Genomic DNA, 19,754 nt, shown 5'->3' with positions numbered 1-19,754 from the left:
AGAATGCCAAAAAGAGTTTTGCGGGATGTGGTCGTGATTTAAATCACTAATTCAAAGACATTTGCTAATATGGCAGCCCTCTAAACCACATTTAAGATCACCCCGAATGCTTTAAGTGAGGATAAACAAGGAAAATTAAAGCCGTCAAGATAATATCTTCAAGAAAAACATTACTACAGGACTTTTTGGAGTCAACTGTATGCTGTAATTATTGTTATGTCTACACAATCAGCATTTGCTGTAAAATAACAGAGTAGCTGGCGCAGTCACCTTACGCCAATTAATAGCATAGCTGGATGTTTTCCAGTGTGTGGGTGTGTTTGCTTCTTTTATGACACTTATAATGGCCAAATGTCTGAAAACAACCTTACAAACATTGTAAAATTTTGCGCATGTGGCAGACAGTAAGTCCACCAGCAAATTCAATGAAAAAACAAAACAAAAACTGATCGTTGAAACTATAACAGCTGCAGAAGATGAAAGACCTCGGGGTCAGTCGAGGGTTTTGCTTTGATTGGATTATCAACAAAGAAATCCAGGGACACATGGAACATTGATTCGACACAATGATCTCATAGCCATGGGAAAAGTATTAATCGGCACAACAACATGCAATAGACTGCATATTTTGACTTAATTCTTAAGGTGCATTCTTTCGTTAAATTTTTGCAGGCAAAATTCATTCATTTAAATAAGGTATTTATCAAATTTACACAATCAGCAATTTGGTGTGAAGGTGGAAGATTTCCTTATGCAGATTTCGCAACAGGTTGATGTTGACCAACAGAAAACTGTGCTTCATACAGTAAAAACTTCAAAAGTGGTGCTTCATACAGTACTACTGTATCTCTACACTACTGACAATGGACAATGAGCCTTCTTTGCTAATGCTAATGTGAGCGCACATTTAGTATACGGCGAAATATGATGAACTATAAAGATATCTATTAGGATAACTATTTTAGTGTCTACACCAACGCATGATATCGTTCTGTTTATAATAAGCGGTGGTGGTTGAGGAGAGACCCCTAATATCAGTGTAAAGTGCTTTGGGTGAACAGAAATCCACAATAAAGTGCTATATAAATGCTTCATTCATTCATTTATTCAAGTGCACAATGCAGTTTTGAAAGTTAGGTGGATTCTGATTGGCTGTCAATGTTTATATCATTCATCAGTTGGAAAAAATTATTAAGAAAGTGATCCCAATGATATTGTTTCTCTGTGCTGATATTGTCATAATTGTGGTGTGAACATTCCTATTCTTATAGACTCAGAATGATTTTTTAAGACTTTATCTTTAGTATTCTCTTTATAGTTATCATCCATGGTGTGAATGGGCTTTTACACGTGAGTTCTGACACCTCACTTCTATTAATTCTGTAAAAATCACGATTAATCGCATCCAAAATAAAAGTTGTTGTTTACATAATAAATGTGTGTGTTCTGTGTATATTTATTATGTATATAATATGTGTTTATTTATATATACATATATATACATACATACACATATTATGTAAACAAAAACTTTTATTTCGGATGCGATTAATCAGGATTAATTGTTTGACAGCATTCAAATCTGGCATCTTATCATCTGCCAGTTGAAAAATTTTAAGCTTGCTTAAACATTGAAGTTCAGCATTGCATTTGATCTTGAGTGTTTTCTGGATCAGAAACAGAATGGAGAAGGTCAGAAATGTCAGATGTAATCCTAAAAACACCCACTATCACTGAACAGGAGTATATCTAAAAGCAGATAGCAGGTGCTTACCGGAGCACCAACATCTCCTTTCTCTCCTGGCATGCCTGGTCTTCCATCCTCTCCCTGCAGGAAAGGAAAGGTTAGTCCACAGTCCTCTGTGCATGCTGAGAGTGAATTAAACATGAACACAAGTAACATTTCATAGGAATCAACAGGTGGTTTCAGAGGCAACATAAAGACATAAAAACTCACTCTTTGTCCTGGATCACCAGGGGGTCCCAAAGGGCCTCCAGGAGCCTTTGAAAATATTGCATGAAACAGTTAAAAATCGAAATGATTCATACAAGATCTGTTTGAACGGGTTAAGTAATTTAATGTTACTTACGTTGCAGTCAAAAGAGCAACACTGAAGGAAAGATTGAGAAGAAAACATTAATATCCTAATGTACAAAATTAAAATAATATGCATAAAAATGTGCAAAAGCTATGGAAAATCCACATACCACATCCTTTGTTTCATTTGTCTAGAATGAAAAGCAAAAAAGGGGGAAAGGACAACATTAGACAAAATCTACACACACAATTGGCATGAGCTCAAGGCTGAAATTCCCTCAAGTGTTTAGTGAAATCTGAATTAATAAATAAATGCTGCACTGAGTCTATAAACTAGAATCAATTTATACAACCATTCAAAAAATTGGGGTTGGTACAGTTTTTAATATTTTTGAAAGAAGAGACTCTTATGCTCACCAAGACTGCATTTAATTGATCAAAAATACAGTAAAAACAGTAATGTTGTGAAAAATTATTACAATTTAAAATAATGTCATTTATTCCTTTGATGCCAACGCTGAATTTTCAGCAGCCATTAATTTAGCCTCCAGTGTTACATGATCCTTCAGAAATTATTCTAATATGCTAATTTGCCGCTCAAAAAAAAATTCAATATCATGAATATTGAAAACACTTGTGCCACTTTGATGAAAAAAGAATTCCAAATTCAATTCAAAACAACAGCATCTATTTGAAACAGAAATCTTTGGTAAAATTATAAATGTCTTTACTGTCACTTTTGATCATTTTAATAAATCCAGAATAAAAGTATTAATTTCTTTCAAGGAAAAAAAAAGTAATAATAATTACTGACCCCAAACTTTGAACAGCAGTGTACAATTATAGTTCAAAGCACACTTTATGTTCATGCCAATATAATATTTTCCTAAATAAGCATTTCAAGCAAATTTCCTAATCCTCTATCTTCAGGCAAATCAATTCTGTATGTGTTTGGGTCAGTCTGACCTATAAATATACATTAAAACCAGGTAAACATCATTGTTGTGGTGAGTTTGTGTTACGACACTCACAATCATGTCGATGATGGTGTTTATAGTGCTCAATTGCGTGGAGCGGGAGTTGTCTGCAGCAGTGAAGTTCTGTCTGTAGCTCGCATCTGTGGCAATGACAGACAGTCTGGTGTCCTGAGAAGAAGACAGTTCAGAGAAAATTATTGTTTGTCCAAATACATTTCTCATCAAGAGCATCACATTTCGTGTTTTCTTGTGTGACAAGAATTTTGACCATCGACATGTCTGCTCCACACTGCTGCTTATTATGCTCACCCACTTTTTATATTGTTTACTTGTTTCAAATCAAGAAAAGTCACACAGTATCTAACTAAAAACCCATTGTTGAAGTAACATCTGTACGGTACCTCCTGGTCAGGTGAGATGGCCACAGCAAACACTTTGATAGCATGTTGTCGTGCCTCATTGGCAGCCTCTTGGATCCCACCACATGGCTCCTTGTAGCCGGTCACAGGGTGACCATCTGTGACCACCACTATGTACTTATTCTCATGATAATGGGAGCCCCTGCAGACAGATGCATGTGACTGTTTTCACACATGGCTATTTGTAAAAATCACATTTTGAAATGCCGTTTTAAGTAATATCGAATTTCACATACGTTCGGAGCAGCTCAGAGATACCCTCCTTGATGGCACAGTCAGTGTACGTTCCTTTGCCAATGTATTTGATTTTGTCTATGGCCGCCTTCAGGTTGACACGCCTTGTGTTCATGTCAACTAGTCCCATCACCAGCTCAATGTCGTCACTGTAATGCAGTGCTCCAGAATTCCACGTCACACTGCGATCACATGGTTGTGGTCTGGCAACAACACAACAGATATGATCAGATTGGTAACACTTGACTGTTTATTATACAGATATTAATGCCTGATTGTACATGACCATATTCTGGATCTCTTGACTCAACCCCATACCTAAACTTAACAACTAACAACTACTAACTATTAATAAGCAGCAAATTAGGAGTTTACTGAGGGGAAATACTTATTTAATAGTGTATATGAGTTATCTCAAGTGCTAAAAAGCAAAGCAATAAAGTAAAAATGTACGTAAACTAATTTTTAAAGGTGCACTAAGAAAGCATTTGTTTGCTGGCTGATACAACAACACTGACCAAAATGATTATCAGTTAGTAAAATAAAACTAAAACTATTAAAAACATTTTGTTTACTGAATAAAGCTGAAATAAAATACAACTATAAATTAAAAATGTTGGCTTGGTAACTAACGGAATAAACTTAAATTGAAGCATTCAAATTGCTAACTGAAAAAAATAACAATAATTACTACCAAAACAGAACTAAAAGTGAAAAATAAATAAAATAGAAACAATTTAAAATAATAATAGTAAAAGTAATAATGACAAATGCACATGACACAACTCCTAAAAAGTAAACTTAAAATACAAACTGAAAATATAAAAATAAAAACTAATTTAAAACATTAATAAAAACTATAATAGTATGTACATATAGCTGCAAGCAGCTACAGAAGCAAACCTCAGACCAACTGCAGGAATGAGTAATTAAAACCATTTTAAGATTATTTTAGTCAAAATGGGTGAAAAATCATAAATACAACCACTAGTAATATGATTTATTGGCTTATAACTTTTGACCAATAGGTGGCGCTATTACCAAATGAATATGGCATGGTCAGTGTGAGGTGACAATGGCACATACAACGTTTGGTGTCAATATGTCAAATATTTGCAGAGATACAGCCTCAGACGCAGTTTGGCACTATGCCTAAAAATTGTAGCGGCGCTGTACAAAAACTGTTTCGTTTATCGACATGAAGTCCATAACTTTTTGTCACCACAGTCTGAAGATCATCTGACTCGATTTGTTTGTTTTTGTCCAGACCATTCAGAAGTTATAAGCAAAAATATGCATTTTTCTTATCTCCTGACCACTAGGTGGCACATTGCCGAAATGCTGCAGGTAGTCTCAGGTCATGCTTGTTATAACACACACCATGTTTGGTCTCAATATGCCTAGCCATGGCAGAGATATCGCCTCGCATGCATTTTTGTGTGCATTTCGTAGAATTCTTTCGCATGTTATTCAAGAACGGTTGGACGAATCAACTTGAATTCCACAATTTTTTGCCAGCATGGTCTGAAGATAATCTGGTTTAATTTTCGTGACAATCGGTGCAATGGCCTAGGACGAGTTCGAAACAGTAGGTTTTACAAACAATTAAAAATAGCGAAAAAAACTAAACCTTGCCAATTTTTTTGCTCACTCGGCATGAGTGACTAAAATTTTCATTTTCTGGCTTACGGTTCAAAGGTTATAAGCATAAACATGAGTGCAACTTTGGACAAGTGGTGGCGCTAGAGAGTTTGAGTTAGAGACTCCAAATTTGCTATGGTGACTTTTCTCACTGTCCTCTATCAGTGTGCCAAATTTCACAACTTTCCAGCAAGTGGTTCTATGGGCTGCCATAGACTTGCGGCGGAAGAAGAAGAAAATCACGCTAACAGATACAATAGGTGCCTAAGAACCATCAGTAATTGGCCCATAAAAATGCTAAATAACACCTCTTAACAGTATGCACCATCAAACAATTAGAAATATGCATTTTCTAAGATATTCTTTGTTAACCTTTTAAAGCATATGCTAGATATGATATACATTTCTTGGTCAAAATATTAACAATACATCAATCAAAATATGAAATTTAAAGATAGCATACAGGTTTTTTAGCTGATCAATGAACAGCTTTGTGAAGGACTTGAGCTGGTTGATGTAAAACTCTGGAGGTTTGGCTCTGAGGGCCACACTTTCAGATGTGTCCAACACAAAGAACAAGTCCACAGGACACTCTGCAGGAAGACAGAAGGAGAATCACAAAATTATGTTTTTAATGGGTCCAAAACAGCATGAAAATGGTTGTGTGAACAGTAGCAAATTCATTCTCATGTTCACAATGCTATATAAATATGAACTTTTAGTGTTTACTTACTTTTATCTATCACTTCCTAGTCCTGATAATTATGATTAGTTAGGAAAAATAATGAGCTCCCCCTATGGACCCTTATCACAAGACTGTGATGATGCGTTTAATGGATATCAGCATCGTAAATCCGCAAAAGTTTTTCATACTTGTATTTTTTTTTTAAATGTATGCACATTTATAACACTTTTCTTTGTATTATATCTACTTTGCATCAAATTACAAAAAAAAAAAAAAAAAAAAAAAAAAACGGTTTACGCCAATGTGAGGGTGTTTCTAATGCAGCGTCTATGGGAGGGGCGGTAAATTTGACGTTATCAGTCTCTCTCAAATTTTTTCCTTTTACTGAAAGTCGTGAAAACACTATTGTGGAGTTTTTCTTTTGCTATTTGAGCAAATGGGAATGCAAAAAAATATATTTGTGGTACTCTCCCATTCACTGCTCTTCAAGTTACCCCAACTACGACGACTTCCGCTGCTGAGAAACCTGGAAATGTGAAAAAGGTCCAGTTGTTGCTCCATTATCAATCTGAGAAATTAGCATCACCTGACCTAAACCCTGCAGTCATGTGACATTATAGCTGATTTGAATACAGTATTAAAGTGTCTGAGATACTGTATACAGGCATTAAAGATGTACGAAGATGTAAATGATACAATAAACTGCCCAAAATTCACAAAATGTTTACCTAATCAAATGAACCTCAAAATCTAGTTTTGGGACAGTCAGATAAGATTAACTCAATTGCAATAATGATTTTATTTATTTTTACCAACTTAAGCACAGATTATATAGCAGGAATCCATAAAAGTGGCCTAAACCAAGGCCTTTCTTGCAAAGAGCCACAAGGTGCACAAGTTGCATCTCAAAAATGAACTCACTACCCTAATTTCATTTGCTTTAAAGCATCATTTTGCTTATTGTTGGTGCATCAAACATAATAATCTTCTGCATAAATACTTTGAAACAAGCAGCATCACATCATCATACAGTAGGTATCCCCTGATGGATGGATATGTAATTTTTCATTGGATAAAATAATTTGATTCATTCTGTTAGTTGCTATACTATTGTAACTCATTAAACTATCGCGCTATACTATATTTTACTGTACTTACCATCCTAAACTAGCCTATAACTTTATATGATTCCACTCGCTACAAAATACCATATACTTTAATTCCAAACAACTTATTATAACGTTTCTATGATTATTGCAACAAAAGAGCGAACGTTAAATGCATTGAAACCCCATATAGTGCAGAATGTGTCCCTCGTTTATTTGCAGTTGCATTTAATATCAATCAAATGTAACTTATAACCGACTTTTACGCACAACGACAGCATTAATACCGAACATGCAAAACAAATTTATCCTTTACAAATCAGACAATCAATGCAACGTGGACGGGAAAAATATTTATAATTACCTCTGAAGGAGATTCTTTGGTCATCCTGAGCGATGATCCCTCCCCAAAGTGCGCACAGAGCGGTCAATATATATCCATTAAGCGCCATAGATCCTGATGTTACTGCACGTTAACCGTGCAAACTGAGGTTGAGGGACACACAGAACAGAAGGAGTGATATGATTGCAGATGAAATATAAAAACAGGCTCGGGTGAGATAAAGTGGCGGACAGTAGCACGGTGGCGCGTCCGCTCAGAAACCCCTGAAAGCGCACAGCAGAATGAAACGCCTTACAGCAGGAGGGAGGAGGAGGAGGAGTTCGCTTCACTCTTCACTACTTCAGGGATTCATCCTACTGCTGCAACCCGATGTTAGGCCCTGAAACACTTCTAAATATGAGGTATATTCAAAATCAATACGTTCTTATTGAACATGATTATACTTAGCGCACCAAATGCACCCTATTTCAGGTGTTTGAAAACGCTTTGCTGCATAATGGCACCACCATTATACGAAAGAATAGTATGGAAATACCCGAAAATATGCATTGCATTCTATGCATAATAATAGGCCATAACAATATATATATTTCAATATATTAATTGCATTTCTAATTCCATTAATACATTTAACAAACATTATCTAGGCATGAATGCTTAACATTTCGTACTGTAATAGTCCAGTAGTTTGAAATATCATTAAACTTTAACTAATGTCTTCATATTTGAACTTGAAACATGAAATAAGCATTAACGTAAATTCCCAAAATACAACCTTTTTCTCATTGCTTTTTTTTTAAGAATATAATTATATTATACATTATATAGGCTTTAGGCTATATAAATATTGCTATGTAATATTGTTATCTGTTTATTTATTTTCAATGATAGGGTCTCTTATACAAATAGTTGTTTTAGAAACAATGTAGTTTTATTTGTTTGTTTGTTTTTTGCATAAAGTCTGGTTACCTCGGAAACTAAATGGGTAACACTGAACGTGCATGCGACATGAAGCACTGCGGTTTGGATGTGCAGAAGAAGAGTGATGCTCGGCTCGAAGTTGTACTGGGGGAGAGAATGAGTCATCCTCATGAGGTTGTGCTTGTAGTCTTGGTGGTGATATGTGCACTCAAAGATACACAGCTGTCAAGAGCTGAGAGGTGAAGAGTTTGAGAGAGAGGGGGGCGGGGAGAGAGAGGATAACGAATAAGCCAGACATCTGACATGTCTTTTCTCTTCCAGATGAGGAGGGTAAAGGTCTTTCCACATCTGCATCTCGTTTACTTGTAGACCAATTGATGAGACGACAGAGGGAAAGAAAGAAATAAGAGGAACATATGAACGGCAAAAATAACGCCACACCCTTCTTAACGTTTGATTTTGAAAGAGAAACAGCGCCACCAATGTGCGGGTTTTAATAAGTCACACTGTCTTAATTATTTTAGAAGAGAACATGAGAACACGCTTTGCTCAATTTTGGCTCACTGAGAACTTGATTATGATTATGAGGTTCATACTTCTCTATAACTGAATGTTTCCTTCCACCTGGCTCATAATATAGCCTATATTATATCTATACAATATATTTTTATTTGCGCGTCAAAACATCTTTTATTTTAAATTGCATCAAATATTTCACAGTACTGTTTTTTAACGAATGTTTAATGAAATAAAAGCCTTGAGGGGGAAAAAATTACGGAGCCCAGACTTTTGAATGGTAGTGTATTTGAAAATAAACATAATTGATAAATGGATACTTATGAATATCCATAGAGATACTTATCTATGTGAATGTCAGCATTAACAGTCAACAATGTTACCCATTCTGAATGCATAATATCCCCAAATATATAAAAAATAATAATAACAAATAAAAATGTAATTCAACTTTAGATGGCACAAAGCAATATACATACACATTTTAACAGAATTAAAAAAAGTCATAGAATAACTGGCCTATAATTTCATCTGGCTATTAATGAAGTAAACAAGGCTATTACACATGTATTACTTAAACAACTAAAAAACATAATTGGTTGACCACTAATCTGAATATTGGGTGGGATGGGGTATCAAACTTCTGGTTTGAGATCTATGACATGAAGCTGATGTTATCCACACCAAATGATGTCATCGATTAAGATAAATGATGAGCTATACCTTTGTGTTCATATATTTTTCCAGAACAATGACAGGAGTGGAACAGTATGGCTAATATCTGGAGTTAATGAATGATGCTTTGTGTCTGGGTTAATGTCTCCCACTAGCACTATACAGTAAATTCAAGATGGCACTCTGGAAAATAATAATTACAACATTGTGAGTGAAGAACGACGTCATAATTCATTTGTGCATGTGAGAGGATGGGAAAACATCTAACCGCTTTGAAAGAGTCCCAGCAAGAGCAGCTATGTTTTAAAACTGGGAAAGAGTGAGTGTAAAGTCGGTAAAGGGAAGACACTACATTCATTGTACATCTAGCAGTGTTGCTAAAATAGAGGAGGGAAAACAGCAGAGGAATATTTTTTTCCTCTCTCGTCTGTAATGAACACTGCATGAGCTGGAACGTCACATAAGGGAGATCAGGGTGGTCTTTGGGCAAACCTAGTCATGGCTCTTTACAAAAAAAAGTACTGTGGTGGTACCATGGTACTAAATAATGTTTACAAGGTATTATAAGATACTACTGTATGTGCAAAAAATGTGGTAATATCATGATTATGCTTCAGAGAGGGAGGGTGAAAGTGTGAAATGGGATGTTTACTGTATGTTTTGGATCAAAATAGTTGCCTGGTGGCAACTGAAGGGGAATGGGTGTGTTTTTCCCCCAAAAGAAGGGATTCATTTCTCCTTGAAAATTCTATTTACAGGAGTCTAATGTTTGGCCAGAGCTCAGCAAGCTTTTTCCACTGATCTCATTCTCTTAGCTTTTTTCTTCCATGAAAGAAAGAACTAGAAAAAAATCATTTTGTACCCTAAGACTGGGAGGAAAAAGGGGGGAAAACATCTGGTAATAATCAGGTTTTAATGGTGGAGGCTTACTGTAAATCTGCGAAGAATCTGACAGCTGCGCTGGTTCGTTCGGCCTTCATAGAGGTAAATGACATCAGGATTCTTGATTGTTATGTGCGAGAGGGAAGCATACTGTAAGACAAAAATAATTAGCAAAAAAAGATTTTTCTGCTGAAACAAAACTGTCGCAAGGCAGATGTGACAAGAATTCAGACAAGAAGAAAGTTCAAAGTTAAAGCCAGACTGACAGGTCAAAGTGCACGGCCTTTAAAATGAACGTTATTTCAACATGTTAAATGGGGGGTGAGGGAGGGGTAAAGCTTGACCTCTGGTCATCTAGGGAGCCTGTTTTAGATTACAATCACAAAACAGCAAGTAACATAAACGCCCCAAACTCTGAATGCTATCAGGTTGTGTGTTGCTCAACACTATGAGGTCAGTAGGATTTTTAAAAATGTTTTTGATAGAAAACTAAGGCTGCATTTATTTATTCATTAATGCAGTAAAATTAGCAATATTGTGATATTTTAAAATGTAAATTATTCCTGTGATGGCAAAGCTGAATTTTTTGCATCATTACTCCTCTTCAGAGTCACATGATCCTTTAGAAATCATTCTAATATGCTGATTTGCTGCTCAAGAAACATTTCTTATATAACAGTGTTGAAAACAGCTTAATATTTTTGTGGAAACAGTGACTTAAAAAAAAAGAAGCATTTATTTGAAATATAAATCTTTTGGTAAGCATAAAAGTCTGATGAATGTCAAAATTCATTTTTATTGCACTTTATGTTGTTATTTATGTATATGACTTCATTTGTCCAGCTATAGCAAGGGATAGACAGAGGAAAGCATTGATCTGCGAAAGACAATAATCCATGTGTTTTGACCTTCTTGTGAATAATGAATCAGTCATTGGGAAAAATCCCAACTTTTCACCAAATGAATACCCTAGCCTTCCTTACCAGATCTGGATCCAAATAGGAAAGCCGGTGAGATTTCCATGGGATGAGATCATAAGCTCTTGAGAATTGCTCAAAGCACATTTGAATACAGATGCCAGTTTTACTAGAATTATTAAAACTTTTACAGCATGTGCATGAAACCAAATGATGAAGGAGTTACGTTATGCAATATAATCCAAAGCAATCTATGTGGATAATATCATTATTTATATTGCACAAAAATAACTCTCTATCGATTTAACATGGTGAACAGATATTGTTTTGCAGATGTTAGATCACCTACACATGTTGTGGGAATATGGGTAGTTGATATGTGGCCATGTTAATGAGAAAACAAACTGATCCCAGACTGCACAGATGCACATCTCCTGTTTTATGTTTCAGCAAATCCATGATGAAACCTTTCTCATTTTTTCCAACTCATGTGATCATGTGACAGATCGAGGCAGGCACAATATTACAGCGCTGTAAAGTCTGAAAAACACATTATTACAAAAACTTCTGTTAAGAAAGCAAAAGCGAAGGCTACAGAGAGAAGTTTTGAATAAATTCTCTAACCCTTATGCATGACTGCCTCACACAGTCATGGCCTAATGTACACATTCAATGCTAAATTTTAATTTGAACTCAATCAGAATTCACTTCTACAATGGCATCATGACCTATTATTTCTTTTGTGTCCTGTAAGAGATTTAGTGGGGTGGTGGTGACTGTAAGCATAGTTCTTTAGTTATATATTCTTGTAAAAAGAGGAGATAAAACATAGTAAGATAGTGAATGGGATCTTGGATACCAGCTGGTTTTCAACGCCCGGTCTATAAGTGTACTGTGATACTTTCACAAGTGTGTCATGGAAAAATGAACAGTGCTTAGCTGAAGCTGCCCTTAATTAAATCACCTCCTGATGGTGTAATGAGACTGAAAGAGTAAAACACTGAGGAAAACAGCATTTTGACCACAAGAGTCAGATCACTCTACAAATACCTCTCAGAGGATCAATGTTTGCCAAAAATCCCAATCTGCATTGACAATAAAAACAGCATCTACTGTATGAGACTTCCACAGAAACAATTTGTGCATTATCACTTATCCAGAGAAAGACTGACTAACATATCTACAAAAACATAGCACAATAATGAAAACATCAGGAATGGACTTCCACTAAAACCTTTATATTTCCCGAGAACCTAGTTCATGATGAATTACATTGGCAATGAGGAGGCTTTTACTAAAATGTCACTTTGTCTGTTTTTGTTTCCTTGTTTCTGTGGTGCAGCTCTGTGTTGACCACTTTTGATTGGAGATAACTGCAGGAAATGCTTGTAGGAGTGGGAAAATCAACTGTGATACTAAGGGGACTAATTGGATCTCTTGTAGGAGACAGATTTCCTGAGTTGGTATCCAGCCCAGTGAAAGTATTTCCCCGCTCCAGCCCAGAAACGCTCTTTAATGGCCGACCTGTCTATCACTTACATCCTTCAAAGAATATTTTACATTGTAGCCTACTAATTATAGTTAGTCAGGCACTTAACATGATTTCAAAGCTGTTTACTTTCACCAAAGATTACAACAGATGATGAAAGTACGCCATGAAACAAGATTTCTTTCTTTATTGTCACATGACTCTTCCATTGCCAGAACAACCTTCATTTACTGTTGGACACATTCTGCACTCTAGTGGACAAGTGCAGCTCTCTCTCTCTCTCTCTCTCTCTCTCTCTCTCTCTCTCTCTCTCTCTCTCTCTGTCTGTCTGTCTGTCTGTCTGTCTGTCACACTTTGCCCTCTCTCTTTTTTTTTTGTCTGAAAATCTTTGGCATAAATTATTTACCTTAAGTAACCCCTGTGATTTTAAGCAAATATTCTAATAATTTAATGGCACGTTTTTATGTTTACTTAAAAACCATTCTTTTTATTTTATATCATTATATTATTTTTTATCCGCTTTAAAGATTTTATCAGAATTATTTTACATAAGCTAGCTATTGTTATTAGATAAAATGAATAAAGGTAGAATTTCAGATCACGGTTATAAGTGACCAAAACTTTACCACAAAAAGTTATTAAAATGTACTGGAAATGTTCTCATACATACACTTAAATTATGTTGAAATCCAACAGATTTGAAACAAATAAAAATATTGGTTGGGTGACTTACATCATAACATGTTATATTCTAACATGTACTACATGTTCAAATAAAGTTTTGACCAAAAAACATAACACACACACAGAGAGAGAGAGAGAGAGAGAGAGAGAGAGAGAGAGAGAGAGAGAGAGAGAGGAGATCAAAAAGAACAACCTACACGTTATATATATATATATATATATATATATATATATATATATATATATATATATATATATATATATATATATATATATATATAAACTTAATTGAGAATTAAGAGAATAGGTGAAAAGAAAAAGAGCAAAGGTGTCCCTTCATTCAAAACGTAAACACAAGATCATCTGAGAGTGACTGCGGTCAAACAAATATTTACCAACAGAGGCTGGTGAACTTGGACGGAGAAAATTCTGGAAAGAAATTAGTATTTATTTACAGGTAGCATAAAGTAAAAAATATAGCTTTGTTTATTATTGTGGTGCACTGTATCTTCAGCTTAAGCATAAAATAAGCATTTTAACTAAATATAAAAAAATTAGTTTGTGACCCTGCACCACAAAACCAGTCATAACGGTCTTCTTTTTTTTTTTTTTTTTTTAATTGAGATGTATACATAATCTGAAAGCTGCATAAAAATTGTGGTTTGTCATTTCTTCGATCAAAATTGCAGACATAGTCTTATTTTTACGCGGCGCGATGCAACGCAACGTGTAAAAAACAGTATACGTCATTAATCCGTAATTATGTCCCCATTGGATGAAACAAATGCCTCGTTTGTAGTGGGTTTTATTGTTTTTGTCTTGAATCCCACCAATCACAACCCACACACGCGTCACAGTATGGTAAGGGGCGTAATATTTCCGTCACACGCTTGAGGCATTCGGCCAATCACAACGCACTGGATTGCTGGCCAATCACAGCACACCTCGCTTTTCAGAACGATGAGCTTTAAGAAAAAAAAAAATTAAAAATGACGCGTTTCAGAAGGCGGGGCTTGGAGAAGGAACAACAATGTCCAGTATGTGGAAAATAATGTGTTTTTTGAACCTTAAACCACAAACACATTTCATTACACCAAGTACTCAAAATAATGTTATTTTTAGCAACATCTTATGATCCCTTTAATAGTTTAGTTAAAAAAAATAGCCCTGCATAGTCTATATACTACACTACTACTAGCAAAGCATTTTGAGCTAATCCTCACCTTTGCTGAAAAGATGCTCATGGTGTTTTGGATCAAACAGGGCGGTGAAGACCTCAGTCTGTTTGTTCTCCTGTTTGAGACTCCTTCGCCTCAGAATCTTCCGTTTTCTGTAAGTCAAAGCAGTGAGTAAACCTTGAGCATAGCAGCATTTCTGAGAAAATAGAATGGAAAAAATTATTGTGATTGGAAAAGAAAGCAAAACGAACTTCAAGTTTGTGTTTCTCCATCTTGAGACCTTCTTCGATGTTGGCTTGCAGTATTCCCCAGAAATTAAATCCATCCTTTTCCAGTCCAGGAGTCCTCTCCAGCCATTGTTACAATTGTATAATTGAAATGGCATACTAATTGTGTCAAAATTCATTATTGAAGATGAGAGGTTTTACCCCCACCAGCTGAAGGAGAGTGCCTTCCTGCTTAATGCATTTCAGGTTTTCATGCTGTGGTTAAGACATTTTCAGCAAAACTGGCTCAAAATTAGATAAGAATAATTAATATTTGGATCAGTACATATAATATAGGTTCATGACTTATTACCTGTATTCTCCATAGTGGCTTTGCTGATGACCTTTTGGGATTCATCCTCTTCCTCTGCTTGACTGGGCTTACTAGTAAAAAAAAAAAAAAAAAAAAAAAAAATTAAATAAAACTTTTATATATATATATATATATATATATATATATATATATATATATATATATATATATATACATACATACATACATTTATATTTTAATTATGTTCAGGTATAAATATATATATATATATATAATATATATATATATATATATATATATATATATATATATATATATATATAAACATTATTGTATTAATTTTGACAGGAATTAAAAACAAAGTTAAAGACTAATTCTGAAAACATACTGATGCTTTCTTCCCAAAAAAGGACATCCACTCATGTGCATCCTCAAAATGTCCAACAGAAATGGCTATTATCTATGTTTACTGAAGATTATCGCAAGGTTCTGGGTGCTTCATTGTAAAGCCAAGCATTTAAAGGTTTTCAGGGTCCAATCAAATGCTGCAGAGCCAGACCGTGTCTATCAAAGCAGACACGCATGGTGTGTTTGTGTACAGTTTACAATGTATTTGTTCCCCAAGCCCCCCAAAAAAAAAAAAAAACAGAAAAGAAAAGAAACCATGTAGACCAGGGTTGTTATAGTTTCTAACTTGAATTTCTTGATGTATTAAGATAATTAAAACCAGAACTGAAATAAAACTAAAAAACTATGCAGTTATATACAGTGCTGCTTGAAAGTTTGTGAACCCTTTAGAATTTTCTATATTTCTGCATAAATATGATCAAAAACATCAGATTTTCGCACATGTCCTGAAAGTAGACAGAAAGAGAAGCCAATCACATTTCCTTTTTCATTTATTTATTTAGAAAATTATCCAATATTACATATCTGTGAGTGGCAAAAGTTTGTGAATCTCTAGGTTGAACTCCAAAATACATTTATTTAAATTTCCTTTATATATTGATAATGTGCTTGTAACGTTATGGTTTGTTTTGTTTTCAAAGAAAACTTAAATTTAATCCTCATTTTCAAGACTGCATTACTTGGTCAAAAGTAACTGAATTAAATACTCCACAAGCATATATACACTCTTAAAAATAAAGGTGCTTCATGATGCCATGGAAGAACCTTTTTGTCTAAATGGTGCCATAAAGAACCTTTCACATCTGAATAAGCTTTCTGTTTCACAAAAGGTTCTTTGTGGCGAAAGAAGGTTCTTCAGATTATTTAAAGGTAAGAAAGAGATGGGTCTTTAAAGAACCTTTGACTGAATTGTTCTTTGTGGAACCAAAAAAAGGTTCTTCTATAGCATCACTGTGAAGAAGTGCCTTTATTTTTAAGAGTGTTGTGGTGTTTGGGTGTCCATTTATATTTATATATATATATATTAATATATATTAATCAAACCCTCCAAGTCACTAAATCTTATCGAGAGAGGTCCTTTGGGGATCACAACAAGAGCAGACGTTTGCGGACGCATATGTTCTGTTGAACCAGCATCCTGAAACAGAACATCAGTTGGTGCCCGACCAGAAGGCCTGACCTAAAAACTAAACAAATCGATATTTCAGAGGTCCAAGGGGTGTCATAGTTTTAATGGGGTCTTAAGTCGTGTTAATGTACAAATTTATGGGCAAACACTAGTAAAAACAAATTACATGCTCCATGGCACATAATGAGCACTAATGACGTAGGAAAGAGTTCACAGAAAACGACGCCTAAACAAACAGACCTTCACACTTACTCGGGTCACATGATCTGACAAACAGTAAGAGTTAAAGATTCTTCCAACTCTAAAACATAAAATGAGTCTATACAGCTCAGAGAGGTGGCCACCCTTAGAGACCCAGCAGGTGAAGACAGATCCTGGCCATATCACATTATTGTTGCAGTATACAGTAGGTGATACTGTGAAAGGATTTCTCACCCTCATTGAAAATGAACCGTCTATTTTTCCCATGGCCAGTGTTTTTAATGGAAAAGTCTTCTGTCCTACACTTCTCTCCCTGTCAGCTCTTCGCACTACTCCTGCTGAAATAAACCAATTCAGTGAAATCGCTAAATACAACTCTAAACACAGAACCGCTCACACTAGACAACTACATTCTTCTTTTTGCATACAAAGCATTGCATAACTCGGCCCCGGATTACATTTCTGATCTTGTAAAACCTTACACAGCTGTTAGGCAATTAAGATCTGGAGATCAGTTACTTTTATCGGTCCCTCGTTCTCGCTGCAAATCAAAAGGTGATCGAGCTTTCTCTGTAGCTGCCCCAAAGCTCTGGAATGGTCTACCCTTGAGTATTAGGGCTTCTCCATCAATGGATGTTTTTAAAACTAGCTTAAAGACATATTTTTATACCTTAGCTTTTGAGTGATACTGTTTATGTATTTATATTATTTTATTCTTTTTATGTATATATAGTTGGTGTATGTTTTGTATAATTTGTCTGTTGTATATGATATTTGCTTATATCTCCACTCTTTTCTATTTTAAATCATGTTTTACTGTAAAGCACTTTGGATCAGCTACAGTTGTGTTAAATTTGTGCTATATAAATAAACTTTGACTTGACTTGACTACATGTTAGTTTCCATTTTAAATGTGGCTCATTTATTGAACAAATTAGCTATTCTTTTAAAAATTGAGAAAGAAAATGAAGCAATGAACAAAAAGAAACTTCTGTTTGGGACATTTATTACAGAGCATTAAGTAGGGGAGAAAAAGAGTTTTAAAAAATAAATTACATGTGTATAAAAAACTGCAAAGACATTCACATCGCTACAAAAATAAAAAGTGGTGGGATTTAGAATACCTACTGAACATCTCCAAGAATACAGACTCGCATGACTTTTCGATATTTATTTAGCATTAATCATTACAAATACACACATTTCCCTGTGGAAATGAACCACTCCAGTTTCAAAAGAACCAGTGGCTGATCTTCTGCTCATGTTTGATACCACCATTCTCAAATGAAAATGAACATGACATACGGTACAAAATGAATGAAAGCAAGGAGTAACATTGTGTACTGAATGACCTCCAGTAATCAAACACTCTTATTCCTGTGTGAACCGCAGATATGACATAAAGATGACATGAACATGAAAAAAAATAGAAAAGCATTCAGCACATAAATGATTGGTATGGATCACAATGAATGACATGACATATTTCAGTGTGCATTTGAAGGTGTAAAATTGAACAAAACCAATAGAAATGCACATAAGGTGCAGGTTTGTTACTGTGACAGGATTTAATGATGTTCTCCAAGGCCTTGCAGCAACCTACTGCCTCCTAGAGGAAGAGAAACTGATTGCCACACCACACATTTCAGATCAAGACAAACAAAACTATTTAAATATAAAATGAAATAAAATTTGCATTAACAAGAACAATAATTAAAAACGAAAATAATTTAACATTCCCCAATCCCCAAATCATTTAGCATTACGTTCATATTTGTTAAGGACATACAGGTTTTAAAAAAAGACAAATTTTGTTGTGTTTGTTTATCTGTCCGGGGTCAGTAGATGGTACGAGCAGATGCTTTGAGGTGGTAGTTTACAAAACTGATACATCATGTAATTGATCGTCTCACCCAGGTCAATACCAGCAAGGTGATTTTTGTTGTTGTTGTTGTTGCCTCGTTCAAGAAATGCCCAGCAAACACGCATTTATGATATAAACAAACATATGGATACAATAATCGGACAAACGCGGTTGAAAAGAACACACTGCAATTATTTCAGATGATCAATACCATTTCATAAAACAAACAGTACCAAAGTATTGCAGAAATGGAGCAATAAAAACAGAGACAGATTCAGCCCTTTTTCAGATTAAACTGAAGATTTTAAAATGCCCCATACAGTAAAATAAATCAATTTGAAATCCAAACAATAAATGAATGCAAACATGGAAGATTGTAAGATTTACTGTATGAACTTTATGGAGTCCTTTGTTTTAACAGAGCATTTTAAGGTTTGTGTATAACATATCTTTAATGTGTTTACAAACTGTATTACCTTACATATTATTAATTAAAATGTAGAGAAGCCCAATAGACATGCAACTGGTATTTTTTAATAGTAAAATGTTACTATTAATCACTTTCCATTTAAAACTACTTGTTTGTGTGTGTGTGTTAAAATGTAAAAAAAAAAAAAAAAGAAGAAAAAAAGACACCAACCTAAGTGACTGATCAAAACTTCACATGCAACAATACAAACTGTCAGAGATGAAACAAAAGGTGACCGCCTGATATGGTTTAGTGGTTCATTTCAGGAACAACACAAGTAAAATGTTATATTATTTATATATATATATATATATATATATATATATATATATAATATATATATATATATATATATATATTCTATATATAAAGATATTAAACCCATTTGTGATTATTATACACAAATACAAACATAAACATACAGAAACATATTAAAGA

General features: G+C 34.7%; 1 protein-coding gene and 1 long non-coding RNA gene across 2 annotated transcripts in view; both read right to left on the bottom strand.

Moving 5' to 3' along the window:
• Positions 1 to 7,739, bottom strand: part of LOC109098825 (collagen, type VI, alpha 1) — a 39,074-nt gene extending 31,335 nt beyond the window's left edge. The window contains exons 1-9 of the mRNA XM_042733901.1: positions 7,465 to 7,739; positions 5,773 to 5,902; positions 3,671 to 3,871; positions 3,417 to 3,576; positions 3,070 to 3,183; positions 2,209 to 2,229; positions 2,091 to 2,111; positions 1,958 to 2,002; positions 1,775 to 1,828 (exon numbers count right to left, since the gene is read on the bottom strand). Coding sequence (XP_042589835.1) covers positions 1,775 to 1,828; positions 1,958 to 2,002; positions 2,091 to 2,111; positions 2,209 to 2,229; positions 3,070 to 3,183; positions 3,417 to 3,576; positions 3,671 to 3,871; positions 5,773 to 5,902; positions 7,465 to 7,552 — 834 coding nt within the window. The 5' untranslated portion in view covers positions 7,553 to 7,739. The remainder of the gene's footprint in view (positions 1 to 1,774; positions 1,829 to 1,957; positions 2,003 to 2,090; positions 2,112 to 2,208; positions 2,230 to 3,069; positions 3,184 to 3,416; positions 3,577 to 3,670; positions 3,872 to 5,772; positions 5,903 to 7,464) is intronic.
• A 2,258-nt stretch (positions 7,740 to 9,997) lies between these two features.
• LOC122138824 lies at positions 9,998 to 15,348 on the bottom strand. Its single transcript, XR_006155819.1, has 4 exons — positions 15,285 to 15,348; positions 14,957 to 15,187; positions 14,751 to 14,857; positions 9,998 to 10,587 (listed from the first exon to the last, which is right to left on the bottom strand). It is a non-coding gene; the product is annotated as an uncharacterized LOC122138824 (long non-coding RNA).
• Between the last annotated feature and the right edge of the window lie 4,406 nt (positions 15,349 to 19,754).

The sequence above is a fragment of the Cyprinus carpio genome, chromosome B11 (genome assembly GCF_018340385.1).
Source record: "Cyprinus carpio isolate SPL01 chromosome B11, ASM1834038v1, whole genome shotgun sequence".
NCBI lineage: Eukaryota > Metazoa > Chordata > Actinopteri > Cypriniformes > Cyprinidae > Cyprinus > Cyprinus carpio.
The sequence above is the reverse complement of the archived record's forward strand: the minus strand, read 5'-3'. Positions and strand labels throughout refer to the sequence as shown.